General features: G+C 40.8%; 1 protein-coding gene across 2 annotated transcripts in view; it reads left to right on the top strand.

Moving 5' to 3' along the window:
• The window catches only part of SEMA3F (semaphorin 3F), a 209,646-nt gene that overhangs the window by 141,038 nt on the left and 48,403 nt on the right, over positions 1 to 20,205 (top strand). The window contains exons 4-5 of one of the 2 annotated variants that reach the window (XM_060240060.1): positions 10,286 to 10,405; positions 14,386 to 14,475. In XM_060240060.1, coding sequence (XP_060096043.1) covers positions 10,286 to 10,405; positions 14,386 to 14,475 — 210 coding nt within the window. The remainder of the gene's footprint in view (positions 1 to 10,285; positions 10,406 to 14,385; positions 14,476 to 20,205) is intronic. The other variant, XM_060240061.1, reaches the window with a different exon arrangement.

The following is a 20,205-nucleotide window of genomic DNA, read 5'->3' as shown; positions in this document are numbered from 1 at the left end:
CCACTCAGGAAGGGCAGCTTGGTGACAATTTGGTTTTGACATTCCCAGGAAAGACTGAAATGACACTACAATGGGGTAATGAAATAGTATATTGACAGAGAAGGGGAAAGATGGGTCACGGGAGGAGGAGAGACAGTGATGGGATTATCCATTCACACTGGCAAATCCCAGTATTTTCCCATCTAGAGAAGATGTGTGTGTGGGGGGGAAAGGTCACTTAGAGGCATGCCTTGGCTATGCAGCCCAGCCTTCCAATATGGAGTTTTCCTGGTCTCCATCACGGGGCCTGTCTGAGAACACAGGCTAACTTGAGAGGGCCCCCCATGTCTTTTAAGGCTACCCTCTTTCGTCGGCAGCACTCTGGTATCAGTTTCCCCCCTTTTGCACTGCCCAGTCCTTGGAGGGTGTGTGCCACATTTCATGGTGCACTGTCGATCAGACTTCAAACAACCAGGGTTGAGATGCAGTTGGGTCAAAAGGGAAGGGCTTAGGAATGTCAACTGCAAAAAATAGGCTATACATGAGTTAAAAATAATAAAAAAAATCCAATCAGGAAAAAGGGGACTATGTGTCTTGATACTGAAGACTAACTATCACTGAAATTTGGGACGATCTTGAGGAGGAGGCAGAGGAAAGATGAAGTTAGACATACATTTCATTTTTGAGATAATCACTTGACCAGGGAAATCCATTAATTGTATATGCATTGAATAATTACATATGTCCAGTCTAAATTTGTGAACATAGATCTTGGAAGGAGCCTAAAAAACTTATTTCTTTATCAATAAAACATTGCTAGCAATGATGCAAGAATACAAGAACTCATCTCCATTTCTAAAACGCATAAGCAATAATAAGGGACATATGCAAGTGACATGCTATAAACTGGATCAACTCATATGTCTTTATGGCAAACACCTTGTTGTAGCATGGGTGATTAAGATACACACATTCAGACATACTTGGAAACATTGCCAGTTGTGGGCAGTCCACATTTGGCCACATTATTTACAATAGAAAAACCATTTCCTGACTAATTCCTTGTTCCCCTCCTCCTTTAGTCTAACAAAAGGTCTTCTTTCTTGAGTTCATGGAGAGTTTGCGTGCTCTATGCATGACAATCTTTTCACAGGGAAATCCGTTTCTATTGCAGCCAAAAGGAATTCCTTTTTCTGGAAGCACAACTTGGAAGTGGCAGTGGGGCTGCTGTTGTGATCAGATGGGGCAACCAGCCTTTTGTTAGGCAGAGAAATTTCCCTGGAAATGAGTTTTCTCCACAACTCAGTTTGGATGGGGTTCTGGGGGAGGCCTTCCTTCCAACATCAATGAGGCATGACCAGGCAAATTTCAGAACCTCTGGGTAGATATGGAAGAGCCTGGAAAACATACTTGGAGAAACAAACAAACAAAACAACAATAGTAGGTGCTTTCCCCCTTTAAAGCTTTCCTTGGCTGTCCACAAATTGCCATAACTTGAGTCCAACCCTGTTGAGATAGGGTTGCACACATTATCTAAATTACCACACTTGCTTTGGAGTGGAGACATCCTCCTCCTCACATGGAGTTTCAGTTTGACAAGGTGTCTACCCTTCCAATGTTAAAGGCAGATTTCATACACCATACATTATGCAGAACACAAATCCACAATATAAACCTATGCATCACTTCTCATGATTCAGGCTAGTGCACATCCATATAGAAAGTGAGCACCTAGAGGTTCATGAGAGGCTTTTTACTTTGTTGCAACAGATATGAATCTTTAAAAAGAAAACATGAAATTGTGCACAAAATTGGGAACTTCAAGGAGAGATTACCAGTGTTGGGGTTACCCCTGGATTATGAAAATGGTCACAAAAAGGGAAGAAAAACTTTTGCTATAGCTATAAAATATATGAAATTGTCAAACATAAAAAAACTTCAAAAACAAACACACAAAACAAAACTGAGGCCTCAATAGAACAATGCCAGCTTTAACATACATGTATGCGAGGGATCAGGCCCAAAATGATTAGAGAACTGGATCAGAGAATTTAAACCATTGGAAATCAGTGGGGTGTTCAAGTCCCACTGAACCTCATTTTCCTCTGTACCAGTTCATCCAAAATTTGTTTTGTGGGTCTCACAAAGGTGTGAGAGTGGGTTTCAACAAACTTTAACAACAAAATTCTAAAAGCAAATAATAGTTAATCCTTAAACAAACAATTCTTAACAGACATACCAGCAATTCTTAAAACTACTATATAATAATGAACATGCACTAAACTTGAATTGCAGATCCGGGTTTCCTTTATATATAACAAAACAATCCTGGAAAGCAAATTTTGGTTAATATACCTTGACAAAGAAGGTTGAAATAATGGAGAGGCAGAAACTTAAAACAAGCAAATGGAAATGTGTTATCCAGTAGCAAGCCTGGATTGAAACGCAAAATCAAGCAGAATTGGAGTCCTACCATAGTAAGAACATGAAACATAGAAAGGATTTTCTAAACAAAAGGTCAAGCTCTAACAAGATACTATAGATGGAGGCATATAATAAGATAGATACGCATATAGATGCCTCTTTCCACAGGTAAGAGGTTCACCAAATAGCTGAATAGGAAGATTGATATGCACAGTTCATAGATGGAACATAACTATAAATGACATTAAGAGAGCAAATGAAGATATACATCTGAGGAATGCAGAACATTATTAAAGTCCAGATTTCTAATGAAGACCAAGAGTTTTCAGGAATTCTGCCTAGTGAATTACCAATAAATCTAGAAAGGGTATTTCTAAGGGAAACACGACACTGAGAATAACTGGATCACTGGTAAAACAAAGTATTAGTTTCTCAAGACTTAAGAGAGAGAAGGCACGGTGAGAGGGTAGTTTTACCCAAGGAAGGGTACAGATGTTCTATAACACATGCTATAACTTCCAATAAAAAGAGGTCTTTTAGAAACCAAAATTTGTGAGGTAGAATTTTAAAACACTGTTCTTTTCAGAAAATAAAACAACAACAAAAGGAATTTCCAGATTTAAATTAATGAAAAATTGGGAAGCAGTTCAAAGTAAGATAGAAAACTGTGTTAGATGTAACACTTGAAGACCACATGCTCCTGGTATGAAATGTACTTAACAAAAATCACAAGAGAAATAAAATTTCCAAAAGGTTTGATACTGTATTGCTTTAGCAGAAAAAGATATTCCATATAAACCCAAAATTGCAAATAAAAACTTTTAGCCCATTATCTCAGATTAAAAAAACTTAACAAAAGATCTGTTAGGTGCACCATTTCTTTAAAACAAAGGATATCACAAGCTGAATATCTTAAAAGTGTTCCCCTTAAAATTAAAGCTACAAAATCTAAGTACAAGGGAAACTGATAACAGCCACTAGAAAAATATTTTTAGACTCAAAAGGTAAAGAAAAAAATAAATTATCAGAGGAAAAGCTTCTAATCTAGGAGAACTCTTAGCATCAGGGCAGTTTAGAGGCAGGGCCTTTTCTCTAGCAGAGAAGGATTAGCTAGGGTTGCCAAGTCCAATTCAAGAAATATCTGGGGACTTTGGGGGAGGAGCCAGGAGACTTTGGGGGTGGAGCCAGGAGACATTGGGGCGGAGCCAAGAACAAGGGTGTGACAAGCATAATTGAACTCCAAGAGAGTTCTGGCCATCACATTTAAAGGGACAGCACACTTTTTAAAATGTCTTCCTTCTATAGGAAATAACAAAGAATAGGGGCACCTTCTTTTGGGGCTCATAGAATTGGACCCCCTGGTCCAATCGTTTTGAAACTTGGAGGGTACTTTGGGGAGAGGCACTAGATACTATATTGAAAATTTGGTGCCTCTACCTCAAAAAACAGCTCCCCCAGAGCCCCCAAAACCTCCAGATTAATTCCCCATTATACCCTATGAGAATTGATCTCCACATAGGGAATAATGAAGACGTTTCCCTCTCCTCCTCCCTCCCCCCCCCCCCTTTCTGGCAACTGAAGCGAGGGACTGGCCTTTCTACTCACGAGTTGCTGCCAGCTTCTTTACAGCAGCAGTCACACCATCCCAAAGTGGAGCCTTGCAATCAAGCCTCCGGAGGTGCAAAGGCACATGGTCCTTTGCAGGCGGGGCTTCTCTCCTCCCCCCCCCCCCAGCCAGCTGACTGGGCGCGGGAAGCAGCTTGCGAAAAGGAAGAACGGCTGCTGCAACGGGGCTGGGTGGGAAGGGAAGGGAGGAGGAGAAGCATCGGGCATTGGAGTCCGTCAAGACCCGCCTGCGTTCGGCAGCCACCTCCACCCGCTCGCTGGCGAGCCAGCCTCCCTTCTCAAGATTTCCCTTGCCAGGCTCAGCACCTCCTCCCCGGACGACGCAAATGCTCCTTGGCGCCATTCCCCCCTCCTCCCCCCGCTTCCAGAGTTATGGAAAGCGGGAAAAGAGGCTGAAAATCCAGTATTCTCCCGCCAGGGCGGGAGGCTTGGGAAGGCTAGGATTAGCTGTAAGTGGAACTTTGGGATGCCAGCTCCAGGCTGGAGATTTCTGCATATTTGAATTAAATTTGAAGATTACAAGGCATGCAGTCCATTTTCTTGGACACTTTCTCTCCCAGAGGCATTGGCCTTAATGTTCTGGGCATTACATTATATTTTTGGGAATGATCTCCAGGTTCCACCTGGAGACTTTCACCCTTGCAAAACACAGTAGTGTTTTGAGCAAGCCAAGGAGCGTTCAAACTGGCTTGCTTTTTTTCAACATATGCACATCTTTCCTTCCAGGCATCTTCCTGGCCAGGAGTGGTCTTTTAGAACTACTCATTTTGTTTATGGAGACATTCTTGCAGAATTTCAAAATCAGGAGAAGATGAGAATTCAGAAAAATATCTCAATTGTGCCTCCCCCCTTAGATACCATGGGGCGTATATATAAAAGATCCTTCTCTCTCTAAGGCTGGGAGAGGGAAAATTGGTTTAATAAAAGATAGAAAGAGAAGATAATAAACCTTGCTGGGCAGTTAATCCCAGTATTGTCTTATCTGATCTTGATAAATTTTCCAGGATACAGTTTTTTTCAGGTTAAGCAACTTTTAAACACAAGATGGGGAAGGTGATGAGATATCTGCCTAGTGCGGGCTCAGATTTTTACACTTCTTATTTCTACAATTAAGACTAAATTTGGCTAAGTGTCTTTTCTTTCCTAAAGACGGTCTGCAAAAGTTTTTCTAGCCAAAATGCAGTGAAAGATGCTAGGACAAAAGTTCCTTGCAAAAGAGAAAACTTTGACTCTTTGCAAAGATGTTTGCGATTTACTTCTCTTAAGGAGACTGGATTAGCTTTGTATCAGAGACAAGATTTTCTTTCTGAGTATGAGAGGAGAAAATTCAAGCTCTGGGTGTTTCCTTATTTGCATGTGAAAAGGATGATACCTGGAGTTTTCCATCAACTTAGTCACATAGTTAAGTTTTTCAAATGACCAAATTTCTTCTTTCCTGGCTAGTTATGGATCTGATTTATAAAAGAAGATGGATCTCTTTCTCTAAAGACGCCTGGTTGCTTGGGCTTTAAGAGGAGAGATTTGAGGTGAAAATTTTCTTTCCTTCTTAATGTCTCAGGGCACTGCATTCTAAAAAAAAATATTATTTCTTTTGACTTTTCTGGTTCTGTTAAAGATTTCGGATTGAGTAAGGAGAAGCGGATTAGCATTCCTTCCCTAATGGCGGAAGGGCAGGAGGACTGCAAATTTGCAATCTGTAACTTCTCTAGGCCAGGCTCCAATCTGGGCTGATCTTAGTTATTCTCTGTACATGCTCAGAGGCCTTTCCTTGAGCCTGAAATTTATAGAACTGAAGTAGTAAATATTTAACAAAACTAGTTTAATCTCTTTCTCAGAGGTATTTGGTTCTGGCATTTTAAAAGTGAAAATAAAGGTCCAACTCTCTGAATCTCTCAATCATGACAATAAATTGTATTTGTTTAGTTTGCATCCTGGCTGCATTTTAAAAGAGCTGAACCTAAGTTCTTTTGGGCTAACTGTAATACAGTAGCCATGCACTAACTGAATTTTAGTGCTGAGATAGCTGAATAGCCTTAACTGGCTACACCACGAGAGTCTGGGAGGCATAAAAATAACATAATGAGTACATTTCTTTGCCTAGCCTAACCGAGACTAGAGCCTATTATGCTGAACAGCCTCCTGATGTAACTCCATTCGGGGAAACCCTTGGATTCCATCTGGACATTTGGACTCTGTATGATAATATCTAGCTGTCTGAATTTATACCCAGTTAGCTAGCTATATTGAATGATGTTGTTATTTTGTGTGGCTCACTAAAAGCAATACTTTCATGCCTGTTTTGTAAAATAAACTTTCTTTAAGTTTATTTTTGTGGTTATTTGCTTTCAGGGCCACCACAATCCAAGCCAAACTTACCCACTAGCCTTTGGAGGTGCCTACTACCAATTTGTGAAAACTGACTTGGGGAACCCCTTGCTGCAGTGGTGTGGCTTTGTTTTCTCTAGAGTATTCCTAATAAGCAGAGGCTTGACTGAGGCTTCTGTGCTAAAGGATTTATCCAGTCTGGTGGCAACCTACCTTCCTGATGTTTCTGGGGGAAATACCAAACTTTGGACCTGTGTTGGACTATCAGTTGGCAAGTCTGCTGACCCACCTCGGCCAGACAGGTGGCAGACTTACTCACACTAACAGAGACCTGATCTTTTGGGCAAGGCCACATTCTCTGCACTTAGTTTTATTTCCTGAATGGAGTTGTCATATCCAGACAGGGCAGATTGCTAGAGATCTAGAATGGAAATCTAAAGAAAGATGAGATCCCAAGGGAACCAGGCTCTGAGCTCTCACTCATACCAAACTTCCATTACTCTGCAGAGAAAACTGAGTCTGCAGCTTGGAACTTTGTGCTGCAATTCCAGGAGATCTCCAGGCCTCACCCTTGAGAACTGGCCTCATCTAATTTTAACCCAAATCATTGCTTTTCTGTTTCTTTATTTTGTTAAGGGGACAGAGGTCTTTGTTACCTTACAAAGCCAGGTTTCTCTATTCTAAGAGATATTCAAATTTAAAAGTTAGGTTTTTTATTTTTTTTTGGGGGGGGGAGGTTTAGGGACAATGGAGCCTTGCCTGCCCATGTGGAACTACCATTCTCTGACATTCCCCAGAATTCTGGCTTTTAAGTTCCCCATGGCACCAGACATTTAGACAAGACACTTCTAGGGAAAACAGAAAACAGGAGATGCCAGTAAGGGGTCTGGCAGCCAGGGAGCCCTGGGGGTTTTCACTCCCTCTCTCTCGTGACCCAGTGAGGTCGCCCTACTGGGAACTGCACAAGAAAAAATCCCTCTCTCTTAGAGGCTTTGTCTCTTCTCCTTCACACACACCACAGAAATCCTTCCATATCTTAGCTTCTGTGCTTCAGCTCCAAAGCAGAGTCTAATAGACAGAGCTTAAGGGGTGATCAGACCCTTCTTCTCTCCTATGGAGATGTAATCAGAATTCCCAGACAGTTCATACTCACAATCCTGAAGATCTTCCAATTCCCTGCACACGTCGGTTCAACCGGTTGGCAAACCGGACACCTTCTCCCACTGGAGCAGAGAGAGCCAGACTCAATCTAAAATGTGACTGTGGCACCTAGTCTGCTCTTCCTGCCACAAGGGTGGAAGGTAGATGGTTATACAACTAGCAAAGGGGAAGGAAATATCCTAACACCGTTCATTTCCCATTGGCTGATGCACCAAAATGAAGCAGAGAAATAACGAGGTCTGCACACATTACTAGTATGAAATGAGGTTTACTTTTGGTACCAAGAGCAGAACTTAGTTGGCCATGGGCCCCCAAAATGACTAAGTTAAAATCATTCTACATAGAGACTGTTTTATTCACACAGACGCAGGCACACAGGCTTATCTGATTCAACATTCCCCACCCCCTTGCAATTCCTTCTAGTACTTTTCCATTCCTCCTGTCTCCATGCTTTATCAGCTCCAGCAAGAAGCTTCTCTGAGGCCCCTTTGCTATCTAATACACATCCAGAGGCCTCAATGAGGTCACTGTCTCTTATCTAATATAAAACCTTGAATTCACACCCACTTGGGGCTGTCTGTGCTTCTAATGAAGAGTTGCATCAGACATCCTAGTTCTGAAGGCAGAAGCATGCTTTTATTCATTATCATAGGGGTATTCATTAAGTATTCAGGGGTCCCCCTTCAATGACAAAGTCAACACCTGTGTTAATGTTGTGGGAGACAGGAAAATATTATGCCCCTGCATGTTCTTGCGGGTATTCCACTTGTGATATTCTGCTACTGCTTTTTAAAAAGACAGTGGTGGGAGAGGAAATGATTGCCAAAGGGACAAGGACAGGGAAAATGTCTGTCATGTTGGCAGGCTTGGCCACACAGCAGCCATCCAAGCTTTGCTGCAGTCTGTCCCAAAACTTTGCAGCAAAGCTTGTATGGGAAAAATTGGTGACAGGCTGTGGAAACTTGGGGTGAGAGTGGGTGAGGGATGTGCACAAATATCCCATGATCCTGTTGGATTCTCACTTTGCAACGGCAGCAAACCCAGGGTAAGTAACCCATGTGGTAATGGCCTCTGTCTAAAGAGACCAAAAGCCAGGAAAGGTGAAGTAGGTGAAGATGGCTTCTCAGCAGTAGGTTAGAAGGACTGAAACATATGAACATATGAAGCTGCCTTATACTGAATCAGACCCTCAGTCCATCAAAGTCAGTATTGTCTTCTCAGACTGGCAGCGGCTCTCCAGGGTCTCAAGCTCTCCAGGGTCTCAAACCTTTTGCTCAGGGCCTTTTTTCTGAAAAAAGAGGTGCCAGAACTCTTAAGATGTAAATAAAGGAAAAACACATGGGTGCCCCTCATGAACTTTTAAGCATTTTCTGAGAATTTTGTTTCCATGAAGAGGTTCCAGAACTCTATTCCACCTCCTTCCCCCAGGGGGAAAAAAAAAGCCCTGATTTTACTTAGCCCCAGCTGAGCCTCTCGGCAGCACTGCATATTTTCTTATCTCACTAAAAGGAAACAAGTCAAAGGTAACCAAGCTGCTTCCTACAAGCCACCCTCAGCTTTTTGACCATCTGACCTTGAACTCTCTGGAAATCCTCAGCTGCTACTGTTCAGGGCTCAGGCTGAGAGCAGCCAAGCTGGCTTAGCAAAGGAAACTGTGTTTGCTTGCATATTTCCCATCCTACTGAACTCTGTTCCCCCTTGGCTGTGGCCCAGTTTTGCATGATCCCCTTAACTGGGGGCATGAGACAAAGAGGAAACATGAGCTGTGAGGAGGAAACTGGACTTGGCGCCCAGACACACAGCACAGTGTCCTAAGTCTGGTCTTGAATCCAATTAGTTAACAAGTTCAGGCCTTGACAACTCTATTTGCATACACTCTGGGGATTGTTCTGTTTGCCCTCCAGGCTTCATCACTATCACTTACCCATTAGCTATTCTGTCCAAGCCTCACTGGCCAATCAGTTTCCTAGCCCTTCAGAGCCTCTTAATGAGCAGTGACCCAGAGGCTGACTTGTCTGTATTGCCTTTCTTTCTTCCCTCCACAGTTAAGGCCAGACTATCCTCCTCCTGGGTCCATTAAAGGGAGTTTACGTTAATGTATTTGTTATTCAATGAATTTTCTCTGGCTTTTGAAAATAAGCAGGAACAGAAGTCTGAGGTTTGCCATCCTGACATCAAGATATTTCTCAGCAATATTCCAGAGATTATTTTCTCAGCTTTCAGAAAGAGTGCCCAAGAAGAGGAACTCTAAGGTGCACTGTTTATAGTCTGCTTCAGATACAGATTCTAGAATATAAGATGTGAAAAAGGAGTGTTGGCTTTAAAAAAGGGGGGGGGGGGTAGTTTGACATTCTTCCAACAGGGACCCTGTGCAGAGGAGATGAAGGAATATATTAACTGTGAAGTGCATCCAACTCACTCTTGGAAGATGTGCTTCTGAGACTCGGGAACAAAAGGTTTATTTGCTAATCTTTATTTGCTAATCTTCAAAGACGTTCAGACCTTGGTAGCCTCATTCTTAACTAAAAGTGAGTCTTGTAGAAGGCAAAAGGGGCTCATTTAGCATACTATCTGTTACATGTGAATGGATGCTACTGGGAGTTTTCATTTAATGCTCAATCTGTTGTCTGATGACTTAATTATATGTGTGAATCAGTTTTACCCCTTCATGAACCATCCAACACTTTATAGACTGACTGCTTGACCTCCTTGGAGTGGATTTAATTTCAGTGGGGCTTGGACTAATACAACATCTTCCTTTGCTTTCCAGGGTGAGTGTGGCAACTTCATCCGCCTTATCCAGCCCTGGAATCGAACCCATCTGTATGTGTGTGGCACTGGGGCATACAATCCCGTTTGCACCTTTGTCAATCGGGGCCGTAAAGCACAGGTGAGGTACTGCAGGACTATATGGCTAGAACTGTGTTCACAACACTGCTAGAAAAACTTATGGACTTGGTCTCAGACCATGCTAAGAAGGGATACCTCAGACCACACTTGGAGCTCAGTAGGAGGAACTCTGATCACATTCAGCAAGGCCCAAGGGATTGGTCTTCTGAGTCCTCCTCTAAGCACTGAATCTAGCACAAGGCCAAGTAAAAGAAGAAAAGGCCATTTATAACCCATACGTTTAGGGATGAACAGAGATATGATAGACAGCATTAAATGAAATATAGATGCTTCCAGCCTCACCCTTTTTACCACACAACCCATTTCCTGAGGGGAACTGCTTTAAGCTGTGCCCCTAATTCCCGCCAAGAGCCATGTGCTGATTTACAAGACCCATCCACTGAATGCTCATTGTCTTGGAAACAATTGTCTTGACTCTGTGTTGTTTCCATACCTATGATTATGTTGGAACCCAAGACTAAAAAAATCACAAATGCCGCTGAAAAATACAGTAATAGAAACAATTACTCTAATGAATGGAATTAACACTAGAAATATATACAATTTAAAAAGTACAGGAACATTACAAATATAGAAATTCAAATGTAAGCATTAATTCCAAAATCCATTCCAATAATATAAAAAAAAAATCCAGTTAAAAGAGTTCCTTAGAGTATAAAATTAATATTGAGCCCCAGTGTAGTTGGTTCTGCAAATAATAGAAGAATTCATTCCAGCAGGACTTCACTCTGAGTAGTCATCTATCACAACCTCCTGCTGAAGAACCTCTGCAGTGGGGCCCAATAACTATTCCCCCCCCTCAGTCATGATTCTGTATCATCTGTTTTGGAAAGTGATACATCAGTGCTCAGGATTCAGGGGAGGGGCTGTGGCTCAGTGGTAGAGCAGTTGCTTAGCATGCAGAAGGTCGCAGGTTCAATCCCTGGCATCTCCAGTTAAAAGGAGAAGGTGGTAGGGGATGTGAAAGACCCTATACCTGAGGCCCTGGATGATCGTTGCCAGTTAAAGTAGACAGTACTCACTTTGATGGACCAAGGGCCTGATTCTGTATAAGGCAGTGCCATGTGTGTACATAACAACATCAGGCCAGCCAGGATATAGTTGGTACTGTCTGTCTTCAGTTGTTATAAACATGTTGGATTTGGAATATTGCATTTGCTGTAGCAATACTTCAAGAAAGCGAGTGGGAATCATTTCCTCTGTCCACAATTAGCATAGAAAGAGTTCATGAGAAGACTTGCAGAGTCAAGGCTGGAGATGATCTTTTCATGATGTCTCAAAGGGAAGAATCCTGAAAAAAGATAATTCAGCACAAATGGGCACACAAAAACCTTAAAGCCATTGCTCATACACAATTGGGCAGTGAGGGCATCAGTGCTAGTACTGGCTTCTCCATTTGGTCCAATCAATGGAATCTGTCAGCACTCTTCTGATCTTCAATGCAGAAGCTTTGCCATAACAACTAATTTCATAACCATGAGTATTTGGTTATACTAGGAAATTAGTTGTGTCTGTTTGTAAGGTATACTATTTATAGGTATACCAAGGAACATGGACATGTCTTGCCTCATGCAGATCCATGTGCCGTTGCTTCTCTATCCACTTGCAGCTGAGGTGAAAGCAGCATTCAGGTTTCTGTTACTAACAACAGAGGAACGCTGACTGGTGTCAGAAGAGAGCAAAGGATGTTGCACAATTGCAAGAGGGCAGGCATATATGCACTGTATAGGAAAAAAGTGGTTTGTATATGCACTATACAAATTACATATAACCATACAGTCATTATGTATAGCCCCTCCCCCCAATGGAATAAAAATTACCTTTCTTAAATAGACTGTCCTGCACACCATCATTTGTCTTATCTTTAAACTTGCTATGTTGTATTAGTCCTTTTCTGAATATATTAAACCTTATTAGGTTTAAATTTCTGGCAACCAGAATTGTTGCTATTATTAACAAATTCTTGATGGCTGATAACAACACTTGTTTTAGTAAATCTTTGATTATATCCAAATAATATAATATCTGATTTCTGTGGAATCGTGAACTCAGTTACACATTTATTGTACCTAAAAATGTTTTTCCAATTGGACTTGCATTTTCCAAGTCCCACCAATACTTTTTGTCCAACATTTTTGTATCATCAATACAAATACTTTATATTGGTTATTTTTAAAATTAATATGAGTAGCTTCCTGGCATAGATACAAAGATATTTTCCACTTTTTATATTCCAGGAATTGTTTTCACAAAAAGGTTGCCCTTTTTTCTTTGTTACCTAGGTGTTGTTTTCCAGCCAGCAATATGTTTTCTATTTTGAATAGAAGTGTTATTCTATTCTATTATTCATCATATAGTGGTTCAAACTTGGCATCTATGCATTCAATTTAGAATATGTTTAGAAAGTGTCTATGCTGAGACCTTCAGCATCTTAGCATTAGAATCCTCCAACCTGTTAATTTTATTTCTATAGAAAATATTGAAATAATACTGGTATTTTTTCCATTTATACAGTTGGATAAAAGTTGATGATCTTGCTTCATTATTTTTCATTGCTTGTTGGCATTTGATAACGTATCTTTCCACCATCTCAATGGATCAGCTATTATGCCTTGATCATTATAAACAAATGATGAAAAACCAGCTATATGACGATCCAGATACCTTTTTATTAGTTTGCTTCATATACTCAAGACTGATGATTAAATACATGAGATTTTTATTCAGAAAATATTTTTTTCTTTTGACAAAGCTATGGTAAATAATTTAAAAGGAATTTGCTTCCTACTGGTTCTGTATTTAACTATATGATACAAGACAAGTCAATGTAACATCTGATTATTATACATAGTATTGCAGTGCAATACTAGGAAATGCTAAGGTTTCCTTATTATTTCTGTAATGTTTTGATTGACACTCTTGTATCTGTGTCAGTTGCTATCAAGTCACAGCTGACTTAAGGGAAACCCAGGAAGGTGCTTTCAAGACAAGTAAGAGGCAGAGGTGGTTTCCCAATACCTTCCTCTGCAGTCTTCCTTGGTGGTCTCCCTTCCAAGTACTAACCAGGACTGACCCTGCTTAGCTTCTGGGATCTGAGAAGATCAGGCAGTACCATTCCAACTTTCCTCCTGATTGATACTCTACAGATTTACAATTCCATAACAAATAGATCAACATTTTCAACATAATGCCTAGACTTCAAAGCTCTAGACCCTGTGGGACATAACAAAATAGGAATAATAATCTGGTGACTATTTATGTTCTTGGTTGCCTATTTGCTAATTTAAAATGTATACACCCCACTTTTTATCAAAATTATTTATGGCAGTTTACAACATATTTAACAGGAAATACCATATAAAACAATCAATCCAAAATAAGACAAAAACAATCTCCAACAAATTACTCCAACAGCTAGGTCAGTTTATCATTGTAACTATTACTAAAATCCTGAGTAAATAAGAAGGATTTTGCCTAGTACTTAAAATTAATCATCATAGGTGAATGAATATGGAGGGGAAAATTCCATAAACATAGATACCATCACAAGGAAAGCTATCTACCTTATCTCAAAAGTTGGGGGCATTCCAAGCCAGACCTCCATTGAAGATAACAGCAACCAGGCAAGTTGATATGGTTTATAATATATTCATCTCTTTAAGATACTGAAGAAATTCTTGATGAGGAACCCTGCCAGGTTATGAATTTTCTCTGTGGGGCGAACTTGGCATGCCTCAGCAAGTGAAATGCGATAGGTAGATGCTGCTGCTGGATACATGCATATGAAAGACATGCATAAATATTTAATGTGTGGGTCTTGATCTCAACAGAAGTGTATACATGTACCTGAGAGGGACAATAAGACTTTTGCATGCTGCATTCTCTGGCCAAACCCTGCCATTCCTGCTTCTCTGGCAGATTACCCTGCCAGCTCTAACTCTCTGCTCCTCCTCTCCTCAGGCTTTTGAGCTGAACCAGTCCATCCAGCAGGGAGGACGGGGAAGTAGAGCAGTTGACTCCTCTCTCCACCCGTCTCCAGTGGAACGCAAGGTGGGAATCGCGCTCTGCCCTGCCCTTCCCCAAGGACGCATCTGGCTCCTTCCCTACCATGCCTGAGCCTGGGCTCTCTAACCTTCATTTCAACTGGCATGCACCTAACAACTAACAGGGGCAGGGGCAGGGGCCGGACCCAGTGGAAATGGGCTGGCCTCTAAATTCACCCGCCTTCCCATCTAGTAATGAGCGCGCTTCCTGTACAGCTTCTCCTTGCGTCTCCTCTCTTAAACTAACACCTTCTTCCCCAGGCTCACACAAGGTTTGCACCAGAAAAGAACACTCTCGGGATATCTGATCTTATTGTACAGGAAAGCTTCATGTATTTGAATAGCCTGGTCATCCACAATGGTTGGACCGTTTGAAACTGGAACAATGGAATTGCTATGTCAAATATATATTTAATTGAAGTAAGGCTTCATGAATAACTAGGTGATTGGGATGACAGGAGTGATTATAATGATCATTGGAGGGAAGATATGGTTTGTGTCCTTTGTGTTTCCTTCCATTGCTGTGTGTGTGTGTGAATTTCATTAAAGATTAAGCAAAATTCCTAACAATGTCTGAGAAATGTCAGAAAGAGGAAGAAAAGAAAATTGACTTTGTTATATTTGGCCTGTCAGTAATATATATTTTACTCCTCCTGGTTACGGCAGGTGATAACCAACTCAGGAAATCATAATCTTAATTTCCATTCCAATTTTGTCACTACTGTTGAATTGTTAAAGGCTACAGTCATTCCAAGAACAGGGGGAGAAGGGTATGAGATTTTTTTTTTAATAGAGTATGCTAGGAGGAACTATGTGAGTTGGATTACTGATATATTTCTTCTTATACTAAAGCTGTTCAAAGACCTTGTTGTGGGAACAAATTATGTCAGTTACTCAGTCTTCATGGTTCTTCCTGAAAGATGTTGCCAAACCAGGACTAAGCCATATGGAAGCAGTTTCCACATTCAGTCGTTAACATCTGGATAAGCCTAACTAAGAGAACCATTTCTTTGCAAGATACTTAGAAGACAGGCATGGTCTTTACTGATGTAAAGATGGTGTTAATGAAGACATTTATCCATTTTTAAGATTGGTGAAGGGGTCCACATTCAATTCCCAATGTGTCCCCTCTGGATTTGTAAGGGACTAAAGTCTCCTTGTAGTCAGCAATGGCAATCTCTCCCATACATGCACAAAATGGTGTGCTGACGGCAGATAGGGAATGGAACTGATAATTTTTTTTCTAGGTTGAAGAGGCTGCCTGGTCTGAGTGATAGGAACTTTCATGGCTATAAATACACTGACAACAAAAATCAGAAATTTCAGATTTGAACTTGTGAATTGCAATTTTCATTATTTTTATGTTAATTTAAAACATCAGTGCAGCTTATTGGCTACATATAGGGTTGTACTGCTCGGGGGGTGTCTAGGCAAGCAAACCCAGTTTTTTGGGGGGGGACTGAAAAACTTGAAATGAGGAGCTTGAACTTTATTTGCTTTCTTTACCAGCCTTCTCCAACGAAGGACTTCTTTGTTTCAAAAACAAAGTGCCTCACCCCAGAGGGTATTACTCTGAGAGAAAGGATCACCAGTATTAAGTGCTTTCATCTAAAACTGGTATGCACTTGAGCCTAGGAGACTCTGTGATGTTCAGCTAGGGGAAGATAATGTCAGTGACAACATGGTTGTTGTTTAGCATATGAGCTGGATTCCACAAATACTGTTGGATGATCCAACTTGGATCCCCCGTGTTGTGTTTCTATCCAGACTTTGGAAGTCTTCTGATCCTATGAAAAAGGGTGGCAGTTTCACCTCAGGGTAAAAGTCCTGAGCTATAGATATGAAGAAGAGGAGGAGATTGGATTTATATCCCACCCTTCACTACCAGTGTTCTCTCTAAGCTGCAGAGTCTTGTGAGCAAAAATTCTACTTTGTGAGCTATTGGCATTAAAATTGTGAGCTACTGGCATTAAAGTGGTGAGCTACTGCATAAATTGTTGTGTTCTGGGGTCATCCTTCCTGAGCTAAGACAAAAATCTGTGAGCTGGAGGCTAAAAATCTGTGAGCTAGCTCATGCTAACTCAGCTTAGAGAGAACACTGTTCACTACCCGTAGGAGTTTCAGAACAGCTTACAATCTCCTTTCCCTTCCTCTCTCCACAACAGACACCCTGTGAGGTAGGTGAAGCTGAGAGACTGCTCTTGAGAGGAACAGCTCTGCAAGAACTTGTGACTGACTCAAGGTCACATCAGCAGGTACATGTGGAGGAGTGGGGAATCAAACCCAGTTCTCCCAGATAAGAGGCCTCACATTTAACCACCACACCAAACTGGCTCTCAATGACTGCTTAGCCGGCTGTATTTGCAGTCTGCAGGACTTACTAGAAATAAGGTTTTTTGTGTGTCAACATTTGCTTTCATTCAAAAGCCAGCTATCAGTTCCTTATGCCATTTAATGTACCCCCCCAATCTTTTGTTTATACCCGCCAAACACATGTTGTCAGCCTGTTAAAATGTATTGCATAATCAGTGGCACTATAAACAGTACATGTGTTGTCACTGATTGTGCAATCCATTTTAACAGGCTGACAACAATATCAGGAACAGTCCTCCTCCTCTTACTCCCTTGCGTGGCAACATGTGTTTGGCATACATTAGAAAGAGGAAGGGAGTCTTCAGTGATATCCTGCCATCATTGACCTCCCAAGTCGTTAACGCAATAGGTGGGGAACAGCGTGGGTTGTACCAGATGGTGGGAAGTTCCAAAGAAATGGGGATAGCAAATACAACATGTCACATACTGCTGTAATCTTGAGCCCTTGAAGCCCAGTTTTGTATCACTCAGTCAAATATAGTACCCCAACTGGCCTATCTGAATGCAGATGGAACCGATATTATTACCAGCAAAGTTCAGTTTGTGACTAGCACACAATTTCCACTAGCACAGAATGACTCCTATAAGTTGAAACAGGCATTTATTCTAAAAATACTCAGTTTATTTGTGTTCCATGTGAAGAAGTCCATTTACACTTTTGTTCAAGCAATAGACTTCCATTTGACAAACATTTCTGTCTCCTGGAATGAAGAGCACCCTCAGCATTCTTTAGTATTTTAAAAGCCATCCACTGAAGTACCAACAACACCATGTGGGTGAGGAAAATAATCACTTATACAATAACTTAGGAGAGAAGCTGACAGTGAGACTGGTTAGACACTATAAATGATTTTGTGAACATGTCAGAAGTGAACCTGTGCTGCTGCTGTTAGATATTAGCTTTTATTTTTTAAAAAAAATTAGAGTAGTAAAATCATTAGTTATAAAATTTTTCTACTCTGAATTTTGATCTAGATTACACCTCTAGTATTTTCTATGTTCTTATTAGAAGCACTTTTTATAGACAGCTGTGTGCATTTGCAGATGTGCATTGTGTGAGCAAGAAAGATAGGAGGTAAGAGATGTGCCTCCAGCTGAAAGAAACCATTAGCCTTGAGAGATATCAGTGAACAAGACTACAGTTTCTACTGTCCAGCTCTAATTTCAGACAAATGTAGCTCACAAACCCATACAAACGTAATGTTAGAGACATGCATTCTGTCATTGATACTGGACTTTTCCTATAATCAACATATTTCAGATACTATGCATGGTTAGACAGAAAGTAAGATCTCTGCATTTTCTGGCCAAACTGACATTCTGCTAGCAACTGTATGTTTTTGGATATGGCTTGACTTTTGGATGTATCTGTGCAAGTATGAGGTAGCATGAGGGGTGCCTCATTCTTTATTCTCATAGTCTCGGTGTTCTTTCATCCTGTTCAGTCATCCTGATTCTAATGGTCTCTATGCCACTGATACTGACTCAGCCCATTCCACTGAAAGCAGCTGACCTTTGCAATTCCTCAGGTGAAAGAGGAACTACAGAAAGGGATTTATTCTGTCCAATCCAATCCATCTTTAAGACAGATTCAGCACTACTCAGCACAGCCTAGTATGGTGGATGCTGACAAAAGACTGAACTCAATGTGAAGGTATTTGAAGAACCATGCATCTTGTGCTTCTCACCTTTTCAGTTCTCCTGCCACCCCATTCTGAGAACATAAAGCCAATGACCCTCTGGTTAGAAAGAGGCCCTAGAAAGTTCACACTTCCATTTTGTGGGCATTCTCTGCTAATAAAGAGCCACAGTTCTAGTATAGGTTATGGATAATGGCCCATGGACCTCTATTGAAAAGAAGAGCTTTGGGAAAGGAAAGTATGGGAAATCAGTATTATTAATGGCAGGAAAGAAGTTTAATCAAATATCCTGACTGACTTCAGTGTTTTTCTTTGCTAGATACTGATATTTTTGTGATATTTCAATAAAATCTTTGACAGGATTATTTTTATATATCAGAGAGATTCCTCATGAGAAATCAATGGTGGGGAAAATAGATATGTTTTGGCCCACATTATGGACCTTTCTATCTTGTTTATTTCAATAGGAGGGGATAAGCATGTTTTTAAATATTCCCCACTGATTAGTGGGACTTTAAAAATTTCTTAATTTAGGATAGAATGTGCTATTAAACAATCAAAACACATCAGTGTTTGTTCATTTTTCAAATTAAGGCAATTCTTAAGTCAGTCCTAGAGTGAGATGGTCATTTGATACAGGAACATTCATTTACTTTGCAGTTTTCCACTGAATTTTTCAGCTTAAAGACTCTAGTCATGGCTGGTGTTCTGGTGCCTGCCCTCTGACTGCACCAGCTGTGATTTATAATATGAATTTCTTGCTGTGTGGCAGTCCCAGCATATGGGTAGGGAAACACATGGAAAGTAGTTGAATGGTATTGCAGGACAACCAAGGATATTCTAGAAGGAAGGAAAATATGATGAACTTCAAAGGCAGGGCACTAGAGCTCTTAGTCAATAAAAACTTTGCCATGTGTGGCCTTTAGCTACTTGTATTTTATACAGTGACAGCAACATGGACTTATTTCCTACACTAATAAGTTTGGACATAAATGGTGGTTGTTTTATGCAAAGGATATGATGTGGTTTGTTATAAAATACCTGAAGACTATTTGAAGGTCACTTGAAGGCTGAGTTTCTAATTAATATATAGAAGTGGACTATGCAGGGGTGGCCAATGGTAGCTCTCCAGATGTTTTTTGCCTACAACTCCCATCAGCCCCAGCCAGCATGGCCAATGGCTGGGGCTGATGGGAGTTGTAGGCAGAAAAACATCTAGAGAGCTACCGTTGGCCACCCCTGGACTATAGACATCTTGACTGATGTTCCTTGTGATGCCAAAGAGGGGACAGTGGTTATCATAATGTGTGACTGAAGAAAACAGCAAAGAGGATAGCACTGAATCAGGGCCATAGTGCATCAAGGATCTCTTAAACTGATAATTATGTAAACATGTCAAGTTTTTTGCCAATTTGCTGAGTTTTTCTTCCCATCAAATTGAAATCACACTGACCTACCTGTGTATAGTTCTTGTGGAGATGAAGGGATAAGAATATAGCGTTTCCTTCCCTGGGCCTTCATTATAGGGTAGGAGGCAGTTATAATAATAAATTAATGAAAACTGCAAGAACAGTTGAGTGTATTCATCCATTCACACACTGTCAAAAAACTTCTCTAATGATCTGTGGAATTTCCTATAAGCTACCATTTGAAGCTAAGTTCCATTTAGTAGTAAGGCACAGTGATGAAACATGAAACTGCTGTGTTCTTGTATTACAAAAGTG

The sequence above is a fragment of the Heteronotia binoei genome, chromosome 5 (assembly GCF_032191835.1).
Source record: "Heteronotia binoei isolate CCM8104 ecotype False Entrance Well chromosome 5, APGP_CSIRO_Hbin_v1, whole genome shotgun sequence".
NCBI lineage: Eukaryota > Metazoa > Chordata > Lepidosauria > Squamata > Gekkonidae > Heteronotia > Heteronotia binoei.
Note: the sequence above shows the minus strand (reverse complement) of the source record. Positions and strands in the feature narration are given on the sequence as shown.